Here is a 21315-nt window from a genome sequence, read left to right on the forward strand (position 1 = left end):
TCACATTAATTCATCCATCAAACTGCTAATGGACTTTTCTTTCAATAAAAATTTTTCAACAACTTAAAACATTTCAGTGTCTCCTTACTTGCAGACACAAAATGGCTGTTAATATTTTCCACTTGATAAAAGCTAGGTTTCATCACATGCATAATCAATTCTCAGTTTAAGGGTATACCTATAATTCCATAGAACTATGAGAACTCACATTAAGATGTTTAATTTTTTTTATGATACTACTGAAGTTTAATTTCTAAATTGCATTATAAAAAATTTAAGCACATGGTGATGTGAAGATTGTTTCTACTTAGAAGTTACTTGAATACGCACTGAGATAAGATAATATAGGAAAAGTACTAGCCCAGTGCATGCCTTAATAGTAATTTTCTTCCCATTATAAATAAAAAGAAAAATATTTATATAGGTTGAGGTACATGAAGTTAATTATCAATTTTATGTGACAGGGGTCTATTATTTGATCCATAATCAATTCACTTGAAATTAAGAGCTTAAAAGGTTTAGTAGGAGCTGCAAATCATAAACAATCTCATTGAGAGTCTAAAATTTCAAGAAGCAAGTGATTTTACCTACACCTAAGTATCCCCCTGTCACCAAAAACAAAATATATAAAGCCAGAAGTGGGTATACCTCCTGGAAAGCTAAGTGTTTTCTTCAGGAACCAGCTTCCTATAAGGAACATCTGGAAGACAAGCCTTTGCCTGAGTCTCTAGCAATATGGTTTAAGACCAGGTCGGTATACGGAAACATGAGTCCTGAAAAGCAAAAGTTATGAAGCTATATAACACCTACTTTGTATGAAAAGGCATTCTGATTAGACACAAGGAATGAGAGACTAGATTTCAATTACAGTAAAGGAATGAAGTCTTTTACTTGGATTGAGGCAGAAAGGGTGATTAAGACTGATTTAGTCATGTGCTGAGATTAAGTGGAGGACACATCTGAGACAGGATTCCAGAGTGACTGAAAAGGGAAAACTGGCCTCTTATCAGAAGCATGGTTTAATTCTGTGGCTCTCAAAGCACAGTGATTTGGCGTCATCATTCTCCCCCCTTGGGTAAGTAGGGCGCTAAATGTTTAGTGTGGCTATTGCCTCTTCACCACTGCATTTTTCTCTGATAAAGGCTGGTGATGGGTGTTTGGACCAAGGATAGGTGGCCCCAAAGGATGCCTCATTGGCATATGGATTATTTTGAAATAAAGTGCAGTTGATGCAAGAGGGACGCTGAACCACTTCTCTGTCTCTCTAAAGTCAGGAAATAAATCTCTCTCATGTGAAAGGTGCCCTCCCTACAACTGGGGGAAGAAGGACAGCCTTATTTTCAGAGATAGGGAATTCGGGCAGAAAAACCTGTATGAAAGCAACTCTTCTCACTTCTTTACTAATGTACTATCCAAGCTCAAACTTTGTTAAATTCCTTACTAATTAAGTCCCAAAGCCTGTTTCTTTGTCCCATCAATTCTTTGCAAATTTATTGTTTTATTTATTTATTTCTAAAAATGTATAAAAGCTGCCTGCTTTGGCCATTTCTCAGGCAATTCTGTGAGACCTCCATGTGACTGAATTACAATTTGTTTCTTTTTCTCCTGTTAATCTGAGCTGTGTCGATTTTATTATTAGCCCACTCACAAGAACTCAAGATGGGTAGAGGGGGGAAATGGCCCCCTCTCCAACGTAGGAAAAGGGACTCTGGGAGATTAGCTTTTAACTGACTTTATATTGGCAATTATTTTTTTTTAATTAGTAATTAAATGCATTTCTACAAATATGTACTAGTTTTATAATAATCATGATACAGGTAATAAATGGTTATTTCTCTGATACTTGGCTCAGATGTGGCCCTGAAGTAGAGATTTCAATTTAGAAGGTAAGGCATAATCGGTCAAAAAATTCCAATATCAAGGTAAAGGAGCAGAATGGTGACACTGAAAACAAAGGACAAATATAGAAACTTACCACTATATTTTGGAAGGCTTTATTTTTCTTTAAAATACAGAAAAGTTAATTGGAGAAATATAAATAAAACTATATTCCTATATGGTAATGGTATTCTGAGGTTTTATTGCAAGCACTTACATAAAACTTCTTTTATGCCCTCAAAACTGATACCTAAGACTTTACTCTCACTATATTGAATTTCACACCTTCTCCCAAATTTTTGATAATTAAATTATATAAATTTAATGCAACATTCTTTACACTCAGCTTGTCTATGTATTTTTATCTTGTTTCTTTTATATGCACCTTCATCTTTACATTGGTGGACATGTTAGAAGTAACATCATAAATTAAAATCTGTAATTGCAGGGAGTTCCCTGGTGGCCTAGTGGTTAGGATTCTGAGCTTTCACTTCTTAGCCTGTTTGCAGTCCCAGGCAGGAGTACTGAGATCATGCAAGCCTCACAGCATGGACACAAAATATCAAAAAAATGTAATTCCAGATACATGAGGGCCATGAAAAAAAATAAAAAGTATAATAATCCAACAGACAATGCAGGTAAGAGGGCAGAAAACTATTTTATTTTAGATAAGTCGGTCAGAAAACCCTTTCAGAGAAAGTAGAACTTGAGAATGGCATACAATAAAACAGGGAAAAATAATTAGCAAAGGCCTGTCTTCTGAGCAGTGGGAACAGTAAATCCAAAGCCTCTGAGGCAGGAACAGTTTTCAAATGTCTGAGGTATATCTATCAAGACAGCCAGTGACACTGAAGTGGTACAAGGCAGAGAGAAGGCGTTGAAGAGGTGGTAGCATCATAACCATGGCAGAGAATAGAAACTTTATTCTGGGAGCAATGTCAATGTATTAGAGATGGAAGAGAAATTAATGGCATAATCTCACTTATGTTTTTAAACGGGAATTCTTGCAGGAGTGGAAAGAGACAGACCAATTAAGGGGTTATTTCAGGAGTCCCCCTGAGATAATAGTGGCCTGTATAAGATGGCTATTGGTATAGATTTAAAAGTCGATTGGGTTTGGGATATACTAATGGTGAGAAACGTGATGATGGATTATATTCGGAGTGTGAGGGGAAGAGACGAATCAAGGTTGACACTCAGGATTTCATTTGAAAACTGGATAAATGAAGCTTCCACTTATTACAGTGGAGAAGTGTGAGGGTGGAGACAGTTGTGATGTGAAAAATCAGGAGTACTGCTCTGTGCTCTAGGCATATGAAGCCAACATGCTTGTTGGATATCCAAAAGAAGACAATGTATAATCAGTTTAATGCAAGAGTCTGAACATGACAAGAGATATAAATTAGAGAATTACTGAGGTATTAATTCTACTTTTTCCTTAAGTAGAAAAAAGATTGTCTAATTTTTTATTTTTATCTGCATACTTACTACAAAACATTTTCTCCTAAGAATTTTCTTTTTACTTCAGACTGTATGCTCCTTTCTTTGAAAAAAGAGTTATATTATTTTCTGGATATGAGACATAAATCTGATTACTGCACATGACTGAAAAGGCATGATGGACAAGAGAAGAAAGGGTAGTTTATACTCCTTTTCCAGTTCTCAGGATTTACTTCTTTTTGTTATTTTCTATCCCTTCTCCTCCCAAAATAAAAACAATAAGTGAGGGAAATACATTAGCCTCTCAGAATAAGTACTATAAGTATAAAAATTAATTATTATGATTCTTTTGCTTCACATAGTATTTCCTGGAAGATAAGACATTAATCAAGTCAAACAAAGTTAAATGTGATGCATATCTTTCACTTGCCTATTAAGCCTGGTGGTGGTACTAAGTATTACAAATCAACCTTCATCTCAAACTTATAACTTGTAGAGAAAATGAGACACTTATAATTAGTATAATATGAGAACAAGAAAACAATATCAGTTATAAATGTAAGGGCGCTCTAACTGGTTAAGGAATAAATACCGTGGTAGTACTGGCTTTTCAACAACAACGTTATGTCCAAGTGTGCTTGGAGAGTAGAACTCTAACGGGAAGCCACAGTCAGCAGGACTTACCAAGTGGTTGGCCTGCAATGATCCTGGCGTTTTCTCCAGCCACTGCCGCTCTTGCATGGCGCTCACTCATATACTGTACAAATGCATAGCCTTTGTGAACTGAGCAGCCAACTATTTTTCCATACTTTGAGAAAATTGCTTCAATGTCAACTTTCTTGACGATGGCTGTATTCAGGTTGCCAATGAAAACACGAGAGTTGATGGACTTAGGGTCATTCTTATTGGTGACGTTGCTGGTCTGTGTTTTGCCAGTCATGGTTGGCTCAGCTTGTTTCAATCCTTAAACAAAAGAAAGACCAAAAGGAAAATAATTAGATTGAATGGATACCCCTGGCTTTCAGCCAGTTTTCAGTAGTTCAGTAGTTACCAGGTAACCTCAAATCCCCAAGTACTATTAATTTTATTGAGAAGAAAATTTGGTAATATAAAAGATGAATATTGCATTGCAAAATGAAGTAGAAAAATAATTGTAATTATCTAGCATACAGTTACAAATACATCCCTGATTAATTTATCTAAAATTCAGGCCTACTGTGTCTAGAAGTATTTCATAACCAAGTTTGAGAAACAAGCCACATTTTCTATTACTGAAAAAGAAAATCCAATATGACTATGGTCCGATGATGGAATATGGTACTGTAATTTATTGTTGAAACCCTGCATTTTTATTTCTACATTTTCTATAATAGGTAGACATATTGGCTGTTTCATTACCAAAATCCTTCTATTGGAAATTAACAATTCATTTCAATAAATAGTGTAGAAGAGAAAAAAGGTATTAAAAATAAAATTTAATTAGAAAATTTAACATAAAAAACATAATTTTGACGGTAAATTATTTAACCAGAATTAGTTCTGTATATTCTCTTTAGCAGAGCCAACATCAGAAGTCATTTAAAAAGAAACAGCGTGTATAGTTAGTTTTCATCAATGATCAACAAATAGTAGAGACTGGGTATCTGTGTGGAAACATCCATTCTCAACCTCATTTTTAATTCATTTAACTGTCAGCTCATATGTTGCCTAAGGACTGCTAGTATTTCTAAAAACTGCTTTCTGAGGTTGGCAGAGTATTTAATTGTGCTTAATTAAACTTAATGAAACTTTTATTTACAAGTACTCCAGCACTTACAATTTATTTTTTAAGCTTTTGAAAATTCATCCATTCATCCAACAATATGTATTAAGCATGATATATATATATATATATATATTTTTTTTTTTTTGGACAGATCTCATCTTCTAAAGTGCCAAAAAATTTAAAGAAGTAGTATGGTGAAAATAAAATTTCAGCAAGGATATAATCTCTAATATTGATGATCAATGTTGAATACTAGCTAATGGATAAATTTTATCAGCAACATTATATTTCTGTACAAATAATCTCTTTTAAAATGTTACAGCTATAAAATAATTAACAAGTGCATTTTATTTTAAAAAATACTTAAAAATGGCATTTCTAAATTGAGCACTAAAGATGTGGAAATTTTAAAGGCAACTCACTACCTGTTTAAATTAGCTAATTCTAAAATCAAGAGCAACTGTGTATCATAAAATGTTTCAAATTAGGTTATTAATTATGAATTCTTAGATTACTAAAATTTTACTAAATATTGGACACATTATATATATATATATATATATATATGCTTATAATGAAGGTTGACTTCATAAACAGAAATTCACATAAAAATTAAAAGTATGGCATCAGTAAAAACAGGGACTATATTGTTGCCTTGTTTTATCTTAGCTACATTTAGAGCTTCCTTTAAGAATTTCTCAAGGTTAGGGCTGAAGGAAAGGAAAGCTGATAGTTTTTTTTTTTCCCTTAGTTTTGCAATTGGAGCTATTGCGTGAGTGAGTGAGTGTGTGTGCCTGCTCAGTCATGTCTGACTCTTTTGTGAGCCCGTGGACTTTAGCCCACCAGGCTGCTCTGCCCATGGAATTTTCCAGGTAAGAATACTGGAGTGGGTTGCCATTTCCTTCTTCAGGGGATCTACCCAGATTAGGCGTCAAACCGGTGTCTCTTGTGTCTCCTGCATTGGCAGGTGGGTTCTTTACCAACTGAGCCACCAGGGAAGCCCATGCCTCAAGCTAATGCTCTGAGAATCAATTCAAACAAAAAATAATTAAGGTGTACACATGTATTTTAAACATTCAGCTTCTTCATATAATTTAGTAGATTTTAAACACACTGAGGAGAAAAAATAAGCTAAATATCCCGTTTGTGGCTCCAGAACGTATTAAGGATTATTTTTCTTACAACTCTAAGTCAACATCAGTAATGCTATACATAGAAGTAATATTATTACTTTTTGCTCTTATATGATGTATATTTTTAGAAACACCATAAAATTACTTTCAAGAGTTAATGATTCTTATAGCTGATGTTTTCTTTCTTGGGCAGGAATAAATTGGTCAAAATGCAAACACAAGAATTGTTAAATTAAGTTGTAAACATGGCTTACAGATCCCAGTGGTCTGTCTTTGACAGTAAGCCTCGGTCAAATTTAAAATGGGGGCACAGTTCCACTCTGAATTTTCACTGTGTCAACATGCTTTCTCTGAGACCATCCTTATACTTTATGCAGCTGACTCTCATAACTGTAAGTCCAAGCTGCCATTTTATAATTCCATTTAATGACTTCTGATCACCTTAAATCTGTATGTATTTAATCTCTCACAAGAAGACTGACTTGCCAGTTTCTATCAGGTTTTAACAACAGGTTTTTGTCATTGTGCTGTACACTATCAACATCCTCTGTAAAATTAAGTTTTAACATGATGTAATATTCAGCTTGCGATTCTGTTACATGAATCTTCATCAGCTGAAGACTTCCACTTTCAGCCATGATGGAATAACAAGGGTTAAAGTAACTCTCTGACTCAAACAATTGAAAAATAAGGCTAATGTACATGAAACAAAGGGTTTTTTTTTCTGACATAAAGCCACAGGCAGTGTCAAACTATGGTATCTGAGCAAAACAAACAGAAAATAAAGCAAGTTCTAGGATAGCCTTAGATTTTTGTCTGGAAAGTATATTTCATGTCTAAAGTTGGTCTGTGTGTGTGTGCGTCTGTGTGTGTGTGCGTGTGTGTGTGTGTGTGTTTGAGTGTGTGTCTGTGTGTGTGAGGTGTGTGCACACACGTGTGAGTGTGTGAGTGTGTGTGTGCATGTGAGTGTGTGTGTCTGAGTGTGCAAGTGTGTGTGTGTGAGCGTGTGAGTGCGTGCATGTGTGCGTGCGAGTGTGAGTGTGTGTGAGTGTGTGCGCGTGTGCACATGTGTGTGTGAGGTGTGTGCACACAGTGTGTCTGTGTGCGTGCGTGCATGTGTGTCTGTGTGTGTTAGTGTGCATGTGTGTGTGTGCGTGTGTGTGCGTGCAAGTGTGTGTGCATGTGTGTGAGTGTGTGCGCATGTGCGCGCGCGAGTGTGAGTGTGTGTGCATGTGTGTGAGAGTGTGTGTGTGAGTGTGTGTGCGCACACATGTGTGTGTGAGTGTGTGTGCGCGTGTGAGGGCATGCATGTATATCACTGAAAGCAGACAGCGGCCTTACTGAATTTAAGTGGTAGATCAGTGTTTAAGGCAGGAAACTGTGAGGCAGATTTCTAGAGAGAAGAGAGCTACACAAAGAAGCAATCCCACAACTGTCTTACAGATCCCTTGAATCTATGCTGATTCCCAGGATACGCATGCAGTGGGTGAATTTCTATGAGGCGGGTTAAAAAGTTACTGGAAAGCTGTGAGCTGAATGCCTCCCAGAACCACAAAAGGCTGTGAATCATTCAGCTCCTACCAGCAGCAGTGGAAAGTCCAAATAGACATCTTGAAGCATTAAATTTAGACATCCGAAGGGTCGGGACTTAGTAATGGGGATAAACAGTTCTTGCAGCCCAACTCAAGGACCACCCCAACACAATTTAAAAACAGCTCTCAAGATGATCAAAACCAAAAGCAACTGTCTATGAGAGCAAAGCATAATATTCCTTTTTGAAAACTAGAACCCAGACACTAAGGAATAAAACACAAAATCTTTAAAATCTAATTAAAACCTCCTAGATATCCAAAGATCAGAAAACATGACGGATAATCAGGAAAGAAGTTAAAGATATAAAAATAATCAAGTGGATCATATAAAGACAAAACCTATAATATCCAAAATCAAAAATTATACTTGATAGACGTTATACCTTAAGAGACTCTAGAACAGATTTGTGAATTTGAAGTTGTAGAAAAAGTGAATATCCAAAATGTATCAAAGAGATTAAACACTGGGACTTCCCTGGTGGCTCAGTGGTAAAGAATCCTCCTGCCAAAGCAGGAGACATGGGTTTGATCCCTGGTCGGGGAAGATCCCACATGCCATGGAGCCACTGAGTCTGTGCGCCACAGCTAATGAGTCTGTTTCGTAGAGCCTGGGGGCCATAACTACCGGGGCCACGTGCGGCAGCTACAGAGTCCCCACGCTCTAGAGCCCGCTCTCCGAAAAAGAGACCATTGCAGTGATAAACCCCGGCACCGCACCTAGAGAGGAGCCCCCGATCACAGCAACCAGAGAAAGGCCTGTGCAGCAGCAAAGGCCCAGCAGAGCCAAAAATAAACAAATAAGTAAATATTTTTTTTAAAAAAGATTAAACACCAGAAAATAAATAGAGACTCAACGAATCATACAATAGTATCAATTATTTAACAGACATATATCTAGAGTCCTGGAGAAACAGAAATATTAAAATATTGGCCAAAAACCTACAAGATTTTATAAAATTACATGATCCCATAGATTCCAGAATTTCACTGAATCCTAAGCAGGATAAACAGAAACAAAACCACACCCAGACACATCATAATCCAGCTACAGAAAACCAGTGATAAAGAGGAAAACCAAGGAGTTCTCAGAAACTGGAAAATGCCTACATTCTAAAGGGGGGGGGGGTGGAAATAAAGGACAACAGTCAAAGTAATGTTATAACTTCAAAAAAATTGATAGGTTAAAATGAACTAAAATGTATTTAGTTGAAAGTACAACTAAACCCAAAATTTGTCTCTTTATTTTTAAGTTGAAGTTTGAATGGAGTTAGTGGTAAGTGTCACAGAGAAGGCAATGGCAACCCACTCCAGCGTTCTTGCCTGGAGAATCCCAGGGACGGGGGAGGCTGGTGGGCTGCCGTCTATGGGGTCGCACAGAGTCGGACACGACTGAAGCGACTTAGCAGCAGCAGCAGCAGCAGCAGTGTTAAGTGTCTATGAAAACTGTAAAGCACCACTGCCTACAGAGCCTTCTGTAGTGATGCAAGAACTCCACATCTGCACCATCCAAAACGGTAGTCAGTGTCCGCAGGTGACTTTTCAGGACTTAAAATGTCGCTTCTGAGCTTAAGGTACTAAGGTTTTAATTTTACTCAAATAAAATTAAAGTAAAATTTAATGGTTTTCTCTACCCAAAAGGCTAACAAATCTCTGGTCTTTCAAAAACATAAGGTGAATATAAATAAGAAAAAAATTAGCTATTTGTGTATTTTGTGGTATGATATTGGTGCCAGAAACTTATGAAAAGTTATGGTCTTAGAAATATTTTAGAAGAAAAACAAAAAGTCAAATAGCTACCACATGAGGACTAATTTAAGAGTAGGATTTTCATTCTGGAAATATAAACTGAGTTGGTGACTGTTCTGTAAAATCTTAAAGAACATGTTTAGAAAAAGATGTTTATTTGTATTTGAAAGATATTTCTACTCTCTAATCTAAAATATATACATTAATTATGAATTAAAGGCAATGTTAAAATGTACCTAAGAGAAAATATTTTTGGAACAGGCAAAATTAACAGGTCAGTAAACTATACCCTTCTTTTCATTTTATGGTCCTGAATTTACAATCTAAATTTTAGATTCATTCAGACACTCATGAGAAATACCCAGGTATTCAAAAAAGTCAGCCAACAATATTAACACACACTGTATTCAAGAACCTGAAAAGAGATTAAAGGGATCCAAAAATGAGTTTATAAAACCAAATTATACCATAAAATTCATCATCTGCTGAAATTTAAACCTAGTACTCAAAAAAAATCATAAAAAATAAAGTAAAACCTGGCAAATGCTGTAAGATATAAAACTAACGTTGTGATATATGAAAAAAAAGAGCATATGAAGAGCAAAGATAACTTCTTGAAGCAAATGATATAGGAATTAACCATTAAATGATATTCAGAATTCACTGGGCATCTTTTTAACTTCTCAGTATTTACAGAAAGATGTTTTTCAAATACTTTAACTTACATACACATTCTTGATTTTTTCATAAAATGCGTTGCTATAAATTACTTTGATTTATAATTAGAAAAACAACTGAAATGAAATAAACTAATGTATTTAAGTATCTCTTCCTAGACAAAATAAACCAAAAGAAAGTCAGAATTTATTCTTTAGAAAACCATCCCCAATTCAGAAGTATATAACTTATATCCACCTGCGCAGTGACAATTCTTCATTAGATCTTATAAATAAATGCTATTTTGTGAAAATAGGACAATCACCAGTATATCTGGTGATACCTCTACCATTCTTAAAGACAAATGTCACAATTACAATTAAGATTCAATTCTTAAACCTCGAACTGCTCCCTACTTTGAAATAAATTAGAGCAACTTTTCAAAAGTAAAGATTTTTAAATAAACTCAAAATGGATTAAAGATCTAAACGTAAGACCAGAAACTATAAAACTCCTAGAGGAGAACATAGGCAAAACACTCTCCGACATACATCACAGCAGGATCCTCTATGACCCACCTCCCAGAATATTGGAAATAAAAGCAAAAATAAACAAATGGGACCTAATTAACCTTAAAAGCTTCTGCACATCAAAGGAAACTATTAGCAAGGTGAAAAGACAGCCTTCAGAATGGGAGAAAATAATAGCAAATGAAGCAACCGACAAACAACTATTCTCAAAAATATACAAGCAACTCCTACAGCTCAACTCCAGAAAAATAAACGACCCAATCAAAAAATGGGCCAAAGAACTAAATAGACATTTCTCCAAAAAAGACATACAGATGGCTAACAAACACATGAAAAGATGCTCAACATCACTCATTATCAGAAAAATGCAAATCAAAACCACTATGAGGTACCATTTCACACCAGTCAGAATGGCTGCGATCCAAAAGTCTACAAATAATAAATGCTGGAGAGGGTGTGGAGAAAAGGGAACCCTCTTACACTGTTGGTGGGAATGCAAACTAGTACGGCCACTATGGAGAACAGTGTGGAGATTCCTTAAAAAACTGGAAATAGAACTGCCTTATGATCCAGCAACCCCACTGCTGGGCATACACACTGAGGAAACCAGAAGGGAAAGAGACACGTGTACCCCAATGTTCATCGCAGCACTGTTTATAATAGCCAGGACATGGAAGCAACCTAGATGTCCCTCAGCAGATGAATGGATAAGAAAGCAGTGGTACATATACACAATGGAGTATTACTCAGCCATTAAAAAGAATACATTTAAATCAGTTCTAATGAGGTGGATGAAACTGGAGCCTATTATACAGAGTGAAGTAAGCCAGAAGGAAAAACATAAATACAGTATACTAACGCATATATATGGAATTTAGAAAGATGGTAACAATAACCCGGTGTACGAGACAGCAAAAGAGACACTGATGTATAGAACAGTCTTATGGACTCTGTGGGAGAGGGAGAGGGTGGGAAGATTTGAGAGAATAGCATTGAAACATGTAAAATATCATGTAGGAAACGAGTTGCCAGTCCAGGTTCGATGCATGATGCTGGATGCTTGGGGCTGGTGCACTGGGACGGCCCAGAGGGATGGTATGGGGAGGGAGGAGGGAGGAGGGTTCGGGATGGGGAACACATGTATACCTGTGGCGGATTCATTTTGATATTTGGCAAAACTAATACAATTATGTAAAGTTTAAAAATAAAATAAAATTGGAAGAATAAAAAAAAAAAAAGATTTTTAGGGGATATGTGCAATGTAGGAAAAAAATATAACTCCAACCTGAAAAGATACTTATTGTTAAAACTTTGATGTATTTTTCATTTCTTTCTAGCCTTTAATAAAAATTGTAAATTACAAAAAAAAGTCATCATAATTTACTTGCAAATAATTTACATCCAAGTGCCATTACTTATTACTGCAATACCCATTTTATTGTGTTATTAAATAACCTTAGGGGGTTTAACAAATAGTTGCATGGTAATAAAGTTATAGCATAATACTCTTCATTCTCTTCATGAATATTAAGCTTGTTTCCAATTTTTCAGATCGCAAAAAATCTCAGATGGACATTTTGGCAAATTCTGGGTAAAAAAAAAAGATAAAAAAGATGTTTTTAAAGTTGTTTAATTATCAATGTTCAGCTATTCTCCAGAAATACTTCACACTGCTCCTCTCTCCCAGCAATGGCTATTTTAGGACCTCAAAGCGGTTTTGTTAGCACCGAGTTCTCTGTCCCATGAACAGGGAGTCCGAACACACTGAACCATCCATGTCTGGAGCAGAGAAAGGTTTACTGCAGGGCCGTGCGAGGAGATGCGGGCTGCCCTGAAGGCCCCAGCCCCCTAAAACGATTCCAAAGTGTTTTTATTTTTTTTAATTTTATTTTATTTTTAAACTTTATATAATTGTATTAGTTTTGCCAAATATCAAAATGAATCCATCACAAGTATACATGTGCTCCCCATCCTGAACCCTCCTCCCTCCTCCCTCCCCATACCATCCCTCTGGGTCGTCCCAGTGCACTAGCCCCAAGCATCCAGTATCCTGCATTGAACCTGGACTGGCCAAAGTGTTTTTAAAAGCCAGCTGAGGGAGGCGGTCACGGGGCATGTGGTCCCTCAGGCACAATTCTCTGATTGGCTGATGGTGAGGAAACAGGATGGGGTCACAGGGAATAACATTATCAGTCCTTCCGCTCCAGGAGGCCTGATGCTAGATGCTCGAGGTCAGCAAGTAGTAAACGCTTTCTGTCTGGTGAGGGGTTTTCATATCTGTTTTCCTATGTTTCGTATCATATCTGTTTTCATATCATAAGGGCTTCCCTGGTGGCTCAGATGGTAAAGAATCTGTCTACAGTGTGGGAGACCCAGGTTCAATTTCTGCGTCGGGAAGATCCCCTGGAGAAGGGAAAGGCTACCCACTCCAGTATTCTGGCCTGGAGAATTCCACAGACTGTAGTCCATGGGGCACAAAGAGTCAGACACAACTGAGCGACCTTCACACTTGTATATCTGTAAAGATAACTCAGTGAAGTGAAGTCGCTCAAGTCATGTCCGACTCTTTGCGACCCCATGAACTGCAGCCCACCAGGCTCCTCTATCCATGGGATTCTCCAGGCAGGAATACTGGAGTGGGTTGCCATTTCCTTGTCCAGATAACTCAGTAATATGCCTCAAACAGCTCTCTAGGCACTGAAGAGAGGAATCAGAGCAGAGGATTTGGGAAGGCCTGTCCAGGGGAAGCCCATGGGGTCCTGCTCTGTGATAGTTTGATGCCTGCTAGCTCCTCCCCACGTATTTGAGTCTGACTCTGCAGGCTGTAGGGGAGGAGTGGGCAGACCATGAACTAAGTGAGAGAGGGATAATCTGATCTCTGCAATGAAGGAAAGGAAGTTTGTCTAAGAGCTTAGCTAGACAGGCCAATAATAGAAGCAGCAAAATTCTCCTGGTCTCGGGGAACATGAATTAATATTTGGAGCTTACCAGGCACATCATCAAAGTCCTCAGTATTAAAAAATGTAATAAAATTTATTCTGATTTCATTTGTTAAATGCATACTTTATTAAGTCCACATATTGTGTTTTAAAATATTGGTGAATAGCATGTGTTCAATGTTTATTAAAATTTTTAATTGTTAAAACAGAAATTAAAAATTACATATTAAAATATTTGATAAGATAGAAAGCCCTTCTATCTTAATATTGCAATTGAATTGCAACAGCTATGAAAGACATTCAGGAAAAAAATGAATTTTCTACTTATACAGATCTTGAAAGCATATTGCTTATATTCACAGCAAATTATTTTTTATAACTTTCTTAAACTATGCTTCTCAGAAATTGAGTGTAATATTGTGGCATTAGTACCATATAAGAAACTAGAAACCCAGTTTTCATTTCCTTTTATAACTACTAATCTGTATCTAAAAATATTTAAAAATATAAAATAGGTTTCTTTTAATAAGGACTCACTAATAATAAATATGATATGATAAATTTCATAAAATGGATTAATATGAGATACTATTGAAAGAAAAGTATTTTAAAATGACAATATGATATAGCAAGGTTTAAAATGAGACAATTAATTCAATAGCTTGAGGCAGAATATAAATATTTAATAAAATTGTGTAAAAATTGAAAAATTACTATACATAAATAAGAATGGCATTAATTTTGTAAATCAGTATTAGTTAATATAGCTTCATAGCAATGAGTATATTTGATTAGATTCATTAACTACTAAGAAATAAACATTTTTCATTTTAGAGTTCAAGTAGTTGACTTGAGAGCAAAAATAAATATATACTTATAAATAAGGTAACAATTATAGTTATAAAGAGTTAATGATTTTTATTGATTATTATGACTATAAAGTTAGAAAGCAATGAATATTGGTAAGACAACATTTCAAACTTAGTTAAGAATTTGGAATATTAATCAATTTTGTGTTATGCACACATGTGTGCTAAGTCCCTTAGTCATGTCCAACTCTTTTGCGACCCCATGGCCTGTAGCCCACCAGGCTCCTCTGTGTATGGGCTTCTCTAGGTAACATTACTGGAGTGTGTTGCCACGCCTTCCTCCAGGGGATCTTCCCAACCCAGGGGTTGAGCCCGAATCTGTTATGTCTCCTGCACTGGCAGGAACGTTTGGTAAATTTGGTCAACAGAGGCATGAGAAGTATTAAACCATCTACTGGGAAACGTTTAATGAGTTGCTGCAGATCTAATCATTACTGAGCAGAGGGTTACATCTCTAAGAGACTGACCATCACCTAGGTTTGTGTGAGGTCAGACAGATCCATGTGGAATTCATGACCAATCCAACAGAACTGGCTGGGCAGGGCCAAGCATTAAACATAAAGTAGGGAACAAATGGGGCTTCCCTGATAGCTCAGTTGGCAAAGAATCCGCCTGCAATGCAGGAGACCCTGGTTCAATTCCTGGGTCAGAAAGATCCCCTGGAAAAGGGATAGCCTACCTACTCCAGTATTCTTGTGCTTCCCTTGTGGCTCAGCTGGTAAAGAATCCACCCGCAACACAGGAGACCTGGGTTCCATCCCTGGGTGGCGAAGATCCCCTGGAGAAGGGAAAGGCTACCCACTCCAGTATTCTGGCTTGGAGAATTCCAGGGACTGTATAGTCCATGGGGTCACAAAGAGTCGGACACGACTGAGTGACTTTTACTTTCAGCAAACAGATAATGAGTGTAACTTTTTTTTTTGCTCACACATTAGTCATCCTGGAGTGCTATTAATAGAACAAATGACCATAGGCTGGGTGGCTGAAACAGCACACGTTTGTTTCTCATGGTTCTGAAGCCTGGAAGTCCAAGATCAAGGTGTCAACTCATTCATTTCCTGGCAATATCTCTCTTCCTGGCTTTCAGATGCCACCTTCTCCTGTCCTCATGTGGTGGAGAGAGCACACTGGCCTCTCTTCCTCTTCTTATAAGGTGCTGATCCCACCACGGGACTCCTATTTCATGACCTCATCTAAACCTCATTACTTCCCAAAGGCTCTTCCTCCCAACATCACACTGGAGGGTAAGACTTCAATGCATGAGTTTCGGAGGGGATATGGTTTAGTTCTTACATGCTCACATCACCCAAGGTTAAGAACCTATTTGTGTTTGGAACTTTCTGGAATTCCAGCAAACTTCCTCTGAATCACTAGAGATGTTGTAATTGATGTTGTGTCTATTCTATCAGGGATTATGTAAACATTGTCTATTTATCTCATCACTATATTCAATGTAAAATATTCCAGTGAAATATGTATAAATAAGAAAAACTAGCTATCAACTTTAAATTAAAATCAAAAGATTCAAAGAGATAAAAGTTATATGGTATTTGAGTTACTGTATAAATAAAAAATATGCACTTAATACACTTATGAGTCCTTAGATATACTCATATCCTGCAGAATATGAACAAGTTGATATAATTCAAGGAGAAAGTGAAAGTCACTCAGTCATGTCCAACTCTTTTTGACCCCATGGACTATACAGTCTCTGGAATTCTCCAGGCCAGAATACTGGAGTGGGTAGCCCTTCCCTTCTCCAGGGGATCTTCCCAACTCAGGGATCGAGCCCTTGTCTCCCTCATTGCAGGGGGATTCTTTATCAGCTGAGCCTTTACTACAGATGATAGTCTATTCTGCAAAACAGAGCCGTTAGTCACACAAACTGTCTAGGATAATGACTGTAATTGTGCTTCCAGGATAACTTTCCACTGGTTGACATGACCTAGGCAGAAGATTGTTTTGAGTTATACATGGAAGTCAAATCAACAATAATTAGATGCTTTCTACTTGACTGGCCGGAATAGTTCAATCAGATTTGGTACCCGCTTGAGACATAAGGGTTTTGCGAAAGGAAATGATTAAGAAACAAGCTTCCTCTGAACTACCGAAGATGCTGAAATTGGTGCTCTGTCTGTATTATCAGGGATCATGAGCCCAGGACAGACACAGTCTCAGGGCACTAACTGCTGTTTGAACTATTATCCGTCAGAGAGCCATGGACCACAAGACCCAGTACCTCAGTTTGTGACTAGTTAACCACACCTGTGTAGAAACCAAGACCTATTTGAAAAGACCCCTTAGGGGACTGGTACCATGCAGTCAGAATAAAGTACAGAACAAGTATTCAGGACCACTTCATTATTTGTCACACACCTCCGTTTTTAAAAATGTCTGTTAACAAATATTGCTAAAGGGGGTCCATTTAGAAAGTTCTGAATTTGGAAAGATGGCTTATAAATTATCAAACCTATCTCAAAAGCAGTTTTACAACAATACTGTATATTTAACAAGCATTTCCCTGGTGGCTCACACTGTAAAGAATCCGCCTGCAATGCTGGAGACCTGGGTTCGATCCCTGGGTTGGGAAGATCCCCTGGAGAAGGGAACTCATTCCAGTATTCTGGCCTGGAGAAGTCCATGGACAGAGGAGCCTGGCAGGCTGTAGTCCATGGGGTGTCAAGGAGTTAGACACGACAGAGAGACTTTCACTAATAAACACAGGGCACTTACTATATACCTGCTCTTGGTTTAAGTGCTTACAAAATATTCATTCACATACAGTAGTAAGGAGAGGGTGCTACTCTTTACCCTCATTTTCTCTGAGATCTTGAGTGTTTCCAGATAAGAGTTCCAAGTTACTTAAGGAAGACGCTGAACACTCTAGTGGCCAAGGGTTCTTTACCGAGAAGCCTCTTCACCACCGCAACTACTCACCTTATGCGGAAGCAGGAGTAACCACAAACTGCCAAGACTTCATCCGCGGTTTATATTAAACACTGTGTTAAGAGTGACAGGGGACACGTCCTTTGAGAATGCCAGGATTATTTTTGATATTTTTTTTCTCAGAATATATAAGACCCATCTGTTTACCAACTCCAACTTTGTATTTGCCTTCTACGAGTCACAATGAGCCCATGGGCACAAAGAGATGGACACGACTGGGCAGCTGAACAACAGCAACGTGAATCACACAGGGAGGCCTCGTGGCTCAGATGGCAAAGAATCTGCCTGCAGTGCAGGAGACCTGGGCTCTATGCTTGGTGGGGAAGACACCCCGGAGGGGGAAAGCCCACTCGCGCGAGTCACAGAGGAGAGCATGGCATAGCATAGTTCCCTTACTCAAGTCTAATAAGGAAAATACGGCAATTCAAAGGAAAAGCATCGTGACCTTCATCTGCATGACGCATGATATGAAGCCAGCAGTGGAGAAGTACTAAGAGGATTATTCTTGTGCGTTCACGGAAATAAAATTCTGCCCTACCCTATGTGCCTCCACTGAATAAAGCATCCTTTTTCCATTTTAAGGCTCTCAGGTCAGTTAAGGCTAAATTGCAGGAGGTAAACACTGTCATGCCCAAAGGAGAAATTCACTCGCTCCTACTTAACAGGCCCATCCCACTTTTGTCTTCTTTGTTCAAGCTGTCAATCATGACAGTTTCCGCAAGAGTTAGATCCAAACCACTGAGTGATTTCAGGTAGGCTACCAGACTGCCCGCAGAGATGAACAATTTTCAGTCATTATTGATGTGGCTTTGGAAGACTGGCCCTAGAGTAAAAGGTCTTAAATCCCACAACCCATCCCCTAAAATTTCTGTACTCTCTTAAAATATGAATAAAATGCTCTACTATAAGTGCAATGGTGAATTTCCCTCCACAAACATGAATGTTTTGGGGTTTTATCAAGTAGCAATAAAAATAATATAGTGAAAATGCCTACTGTATGTCTAGATCAGATAAAATTGTTGTTTACAAATTCCTTAAAATCAACAGCTATGAAGGCAGATGCAGTGTTATTCATGACAGCATCTCACAATCCATATATCACACACACAAAAAAAAATTGGTTCCAGAACATACTTTCCCTTTGGTGGAATAAATCCCAGCCCTGTATATATAATTTTCTATCGTGACAAACAAGACATCACAATTCTCCCCTCACCTTAACTATGTAATGCAGAATCTCCACAAAACATTAGAAAATCCCAGGGGATGTAGAAATCAAAAATTATGGATGCTCTTTTTGGAGTGAAATATATAAAGTTATTATTAATGATCACACATTCATAAGCTTAGTAAAACTTAACATCTGTTAAGATTTTACTTCAGAAATAGTTGTTAGGGGGAGGATAGACTCTAGGTAAGATAACCATGCTGCTTAAGTGTCCTAAGTCACTTGTATTAACCGTATATAAGGAAGTACAAGCCTGACTCCATATGAGGCCTGTTTCTTTTACTTCAACCATCATATTATATTGCTTTTGCTACAAGTTAATCACTAAAATTTGGCTTAAAACTCAACATTCAGAAAACTAAGATCATGGCATCTGGTCCCATCACTTCATGGCAAATAGATGAGGAAACAATGGAAACAGTGACAGACTATTTTTTGGGCTCCATAATCACCACAGATGGTGATTGCAGCCATGAAATGAAAAGACGCTTGCTCCTTGGAAGAAACGTTATAACCAACCTAGACAGCATATTAAAAAGCAGAGACATTATTTTGCCAACAAAGGTCCATCTAGTCAAAGCTATGGTTTTTCCAGTAGTCATATATGGATGGGAGAGTTGGACTGTGAAGAAGGCTGAGCGCCAAAGAATTGATGCTTTTGAACTGTGGTGTTGGAGAAGACTCTTAAGAGTCCCTTGGACTGCAAGGAGATCCAACCAGTCCATCCTAAAGGAAATCAGTCCTGAATATTCACTGGAATGACTGATGCTGAAGCTGAAACTCCAATATTTTGGCCACTTGATGCGGGGAACCGACTCATTGGAAAAGACCCTTATGCTGGGAAAGACTGAAGGCAGGAGAAGGGGATGACAGAGGATGAGATGGTTGGATGGCATCACAGACTGGATGGACATGAGTTTGAGCAAGCTCTGGGAGTAGGTGATGGACAGGGAGGCCTGGCGTGTTGCAGTCCATGTGGCCGCAAAGAGTCAGACAGTGACTGAACTGAATCACTAAATGGATGTTATCTGTAATTTAAAGTTTACATATTGGCCCATCTCTGCGAACCTCGCCTCCCATGCCTGAACTGTATGCTAACATACTTGCATTCAGCTCACTAGAAATATTCTGACCAGACCTGTCTATGCATGGCTGCCAGAAAGAAGAAATTAACACATCCAAAACCAAGAAATACTTGCAACAACTAATGCCTTTATTATTTTATTGCCTCACTTCCTTCTTTTTTGTATAAAAGAACAGCATCCACACCTGGGCAAGATGTTTCTTTGGGACAGTAGCCTACCATCTTCTCGCCCTGCTGGCTTTCTGAATTAGGTCCCTACTCCTTCCCCAGCAGTTTGTCTCTTTATTTACTGACCTCTTGTGTGGCAGGCAGTATAAGCTCGAACATGGCAGATCACATGGGCTAGGTGGTAATATCAGCATAACTAGCACAACTCGTCACACTTGAGGAGTGAACCTACCTCTTAAAGAATGCTGTTACTAGGGTTATACAAACCAGGCTTCCAGGCTTAACTCTGCTTCCTTGTGGATGAGTAACTTTGAGCAGTTATTTAACCTCCAATGCTCATTTCCTATCCGAAATTTAGAAATAACAATACCAACCACTGATATGACTCTTAAGATATTTGGCAAAACTAATACAATATTTTAAAGTTCAAAAATAAAATAAAATTAAAAAAAATAAAATAGAAAAAGAGACTTAAGCGTAGTAAAACACTGAATGCAACATTTGCCACATAGGAATTGATTAAAAGATGTTAGTTGAGTTATTATTCCGAATATACAGATAGGTTAGAAACTCATGCCCTGGACTATTTTTTTTCAGTGAATATAGTATTTATCCATTTTCAGGTACATAGAGTAGAGTCAAGGATAATTTACACCTCCCCTTTGAATGCTTCCAGACTATCAGACAATGTTCTGGTAATCTGATGACTTCTCTGAGGCTGGATTTGAACTCTGGTTTCTAATGCTCTACACCAAGTGTTTCCCAAAGTGCTTTTGTAGGGCACTCTAGAGACATGGCACAGCTCCAGGTAATATTGCATCTGAGATCATTGCAATATTAAAGTCAGCACATTGTTCTCAAAAGGCTGTCTTGTGAATCAACATACTGGAGGTGCTTCACAGCCTTGGTTGATATTTATCATGTATTCTTGAGCAGTTGTGATTGGACAGGCATCTTGCCTTTGGTATTATGACCTAGCCCTTAAACATCTCTGGCATATACACGAGGATCTGGTGCTATAGAAGTTCTGGTGTTTTGGTCTGTACATACACTTTCAGAAATGACTTTCATGTTTTATGTATCTTCTCCTTGAGTCCTTGATTTTGCAAGCAAAGTCTGCAAAAGCCTGCAGAGGAACCACAATGACTGCGGATCCAGTTTTCATCTGAGGTGTCATTTCATGTACTCAAGTAATAGCGTTGATCAGGGCTCTTTTTGAACATATATATTGGAAATTTCTCCTACAAATCTGAGATGCTGTATGAAAGTGAAAGTATTAAGTGCTTAGTCATGTCCGACTCTTTGCTACCCTATGGACTGTAGCCGCCAGGCTCCTCTGT

General features: G+C 37.8%; 1 protein-coding gene across 6 annotated transcripts in view; it reads right to left on the reverse strand.

The window, feature by feature from the left end:
- Positions 1-21315, reverse strand: part of RALYL (RALY RNA binding protein like) — an 819948-nt gene that overhangs the window by 451549 nt on the left and 347084 nt on the right. For all 6 annotated transcript variants that reach the window (XM_070802966.1, XM_019974097.2, XM_070802963.1 and 3 more), the window contains one exon: positions 4003-4281. In XM_070802966.1, the coding sequence (XP_070659067.1) occupies positions 4003-4258 (256 nt within the window). In that variant the 5' untranslated portion in view covers positions 4259-4281. The remainder of the gene's footprint in view (positions 1-4002; positions 4282-21315) is intronic.

Source organism: Bos indicus, chromosome 14 (genome assembly GCF_029378745.1).
Source record: "Bos indicus isolate NIAB-ARS_2022 breed Sahiwal x Tharparkar chromosome 14, NIAB-ARS_B.indTharparkar_mat_pri_1.0, whole genome shotgun sequence".
Taxonomy (NCBI): domain Eukaryota; kingdom Metazoa; phylum Chordata; class Mammalia; order Artiodactyla; family Bovidae; genus Bos; species Bos indicus.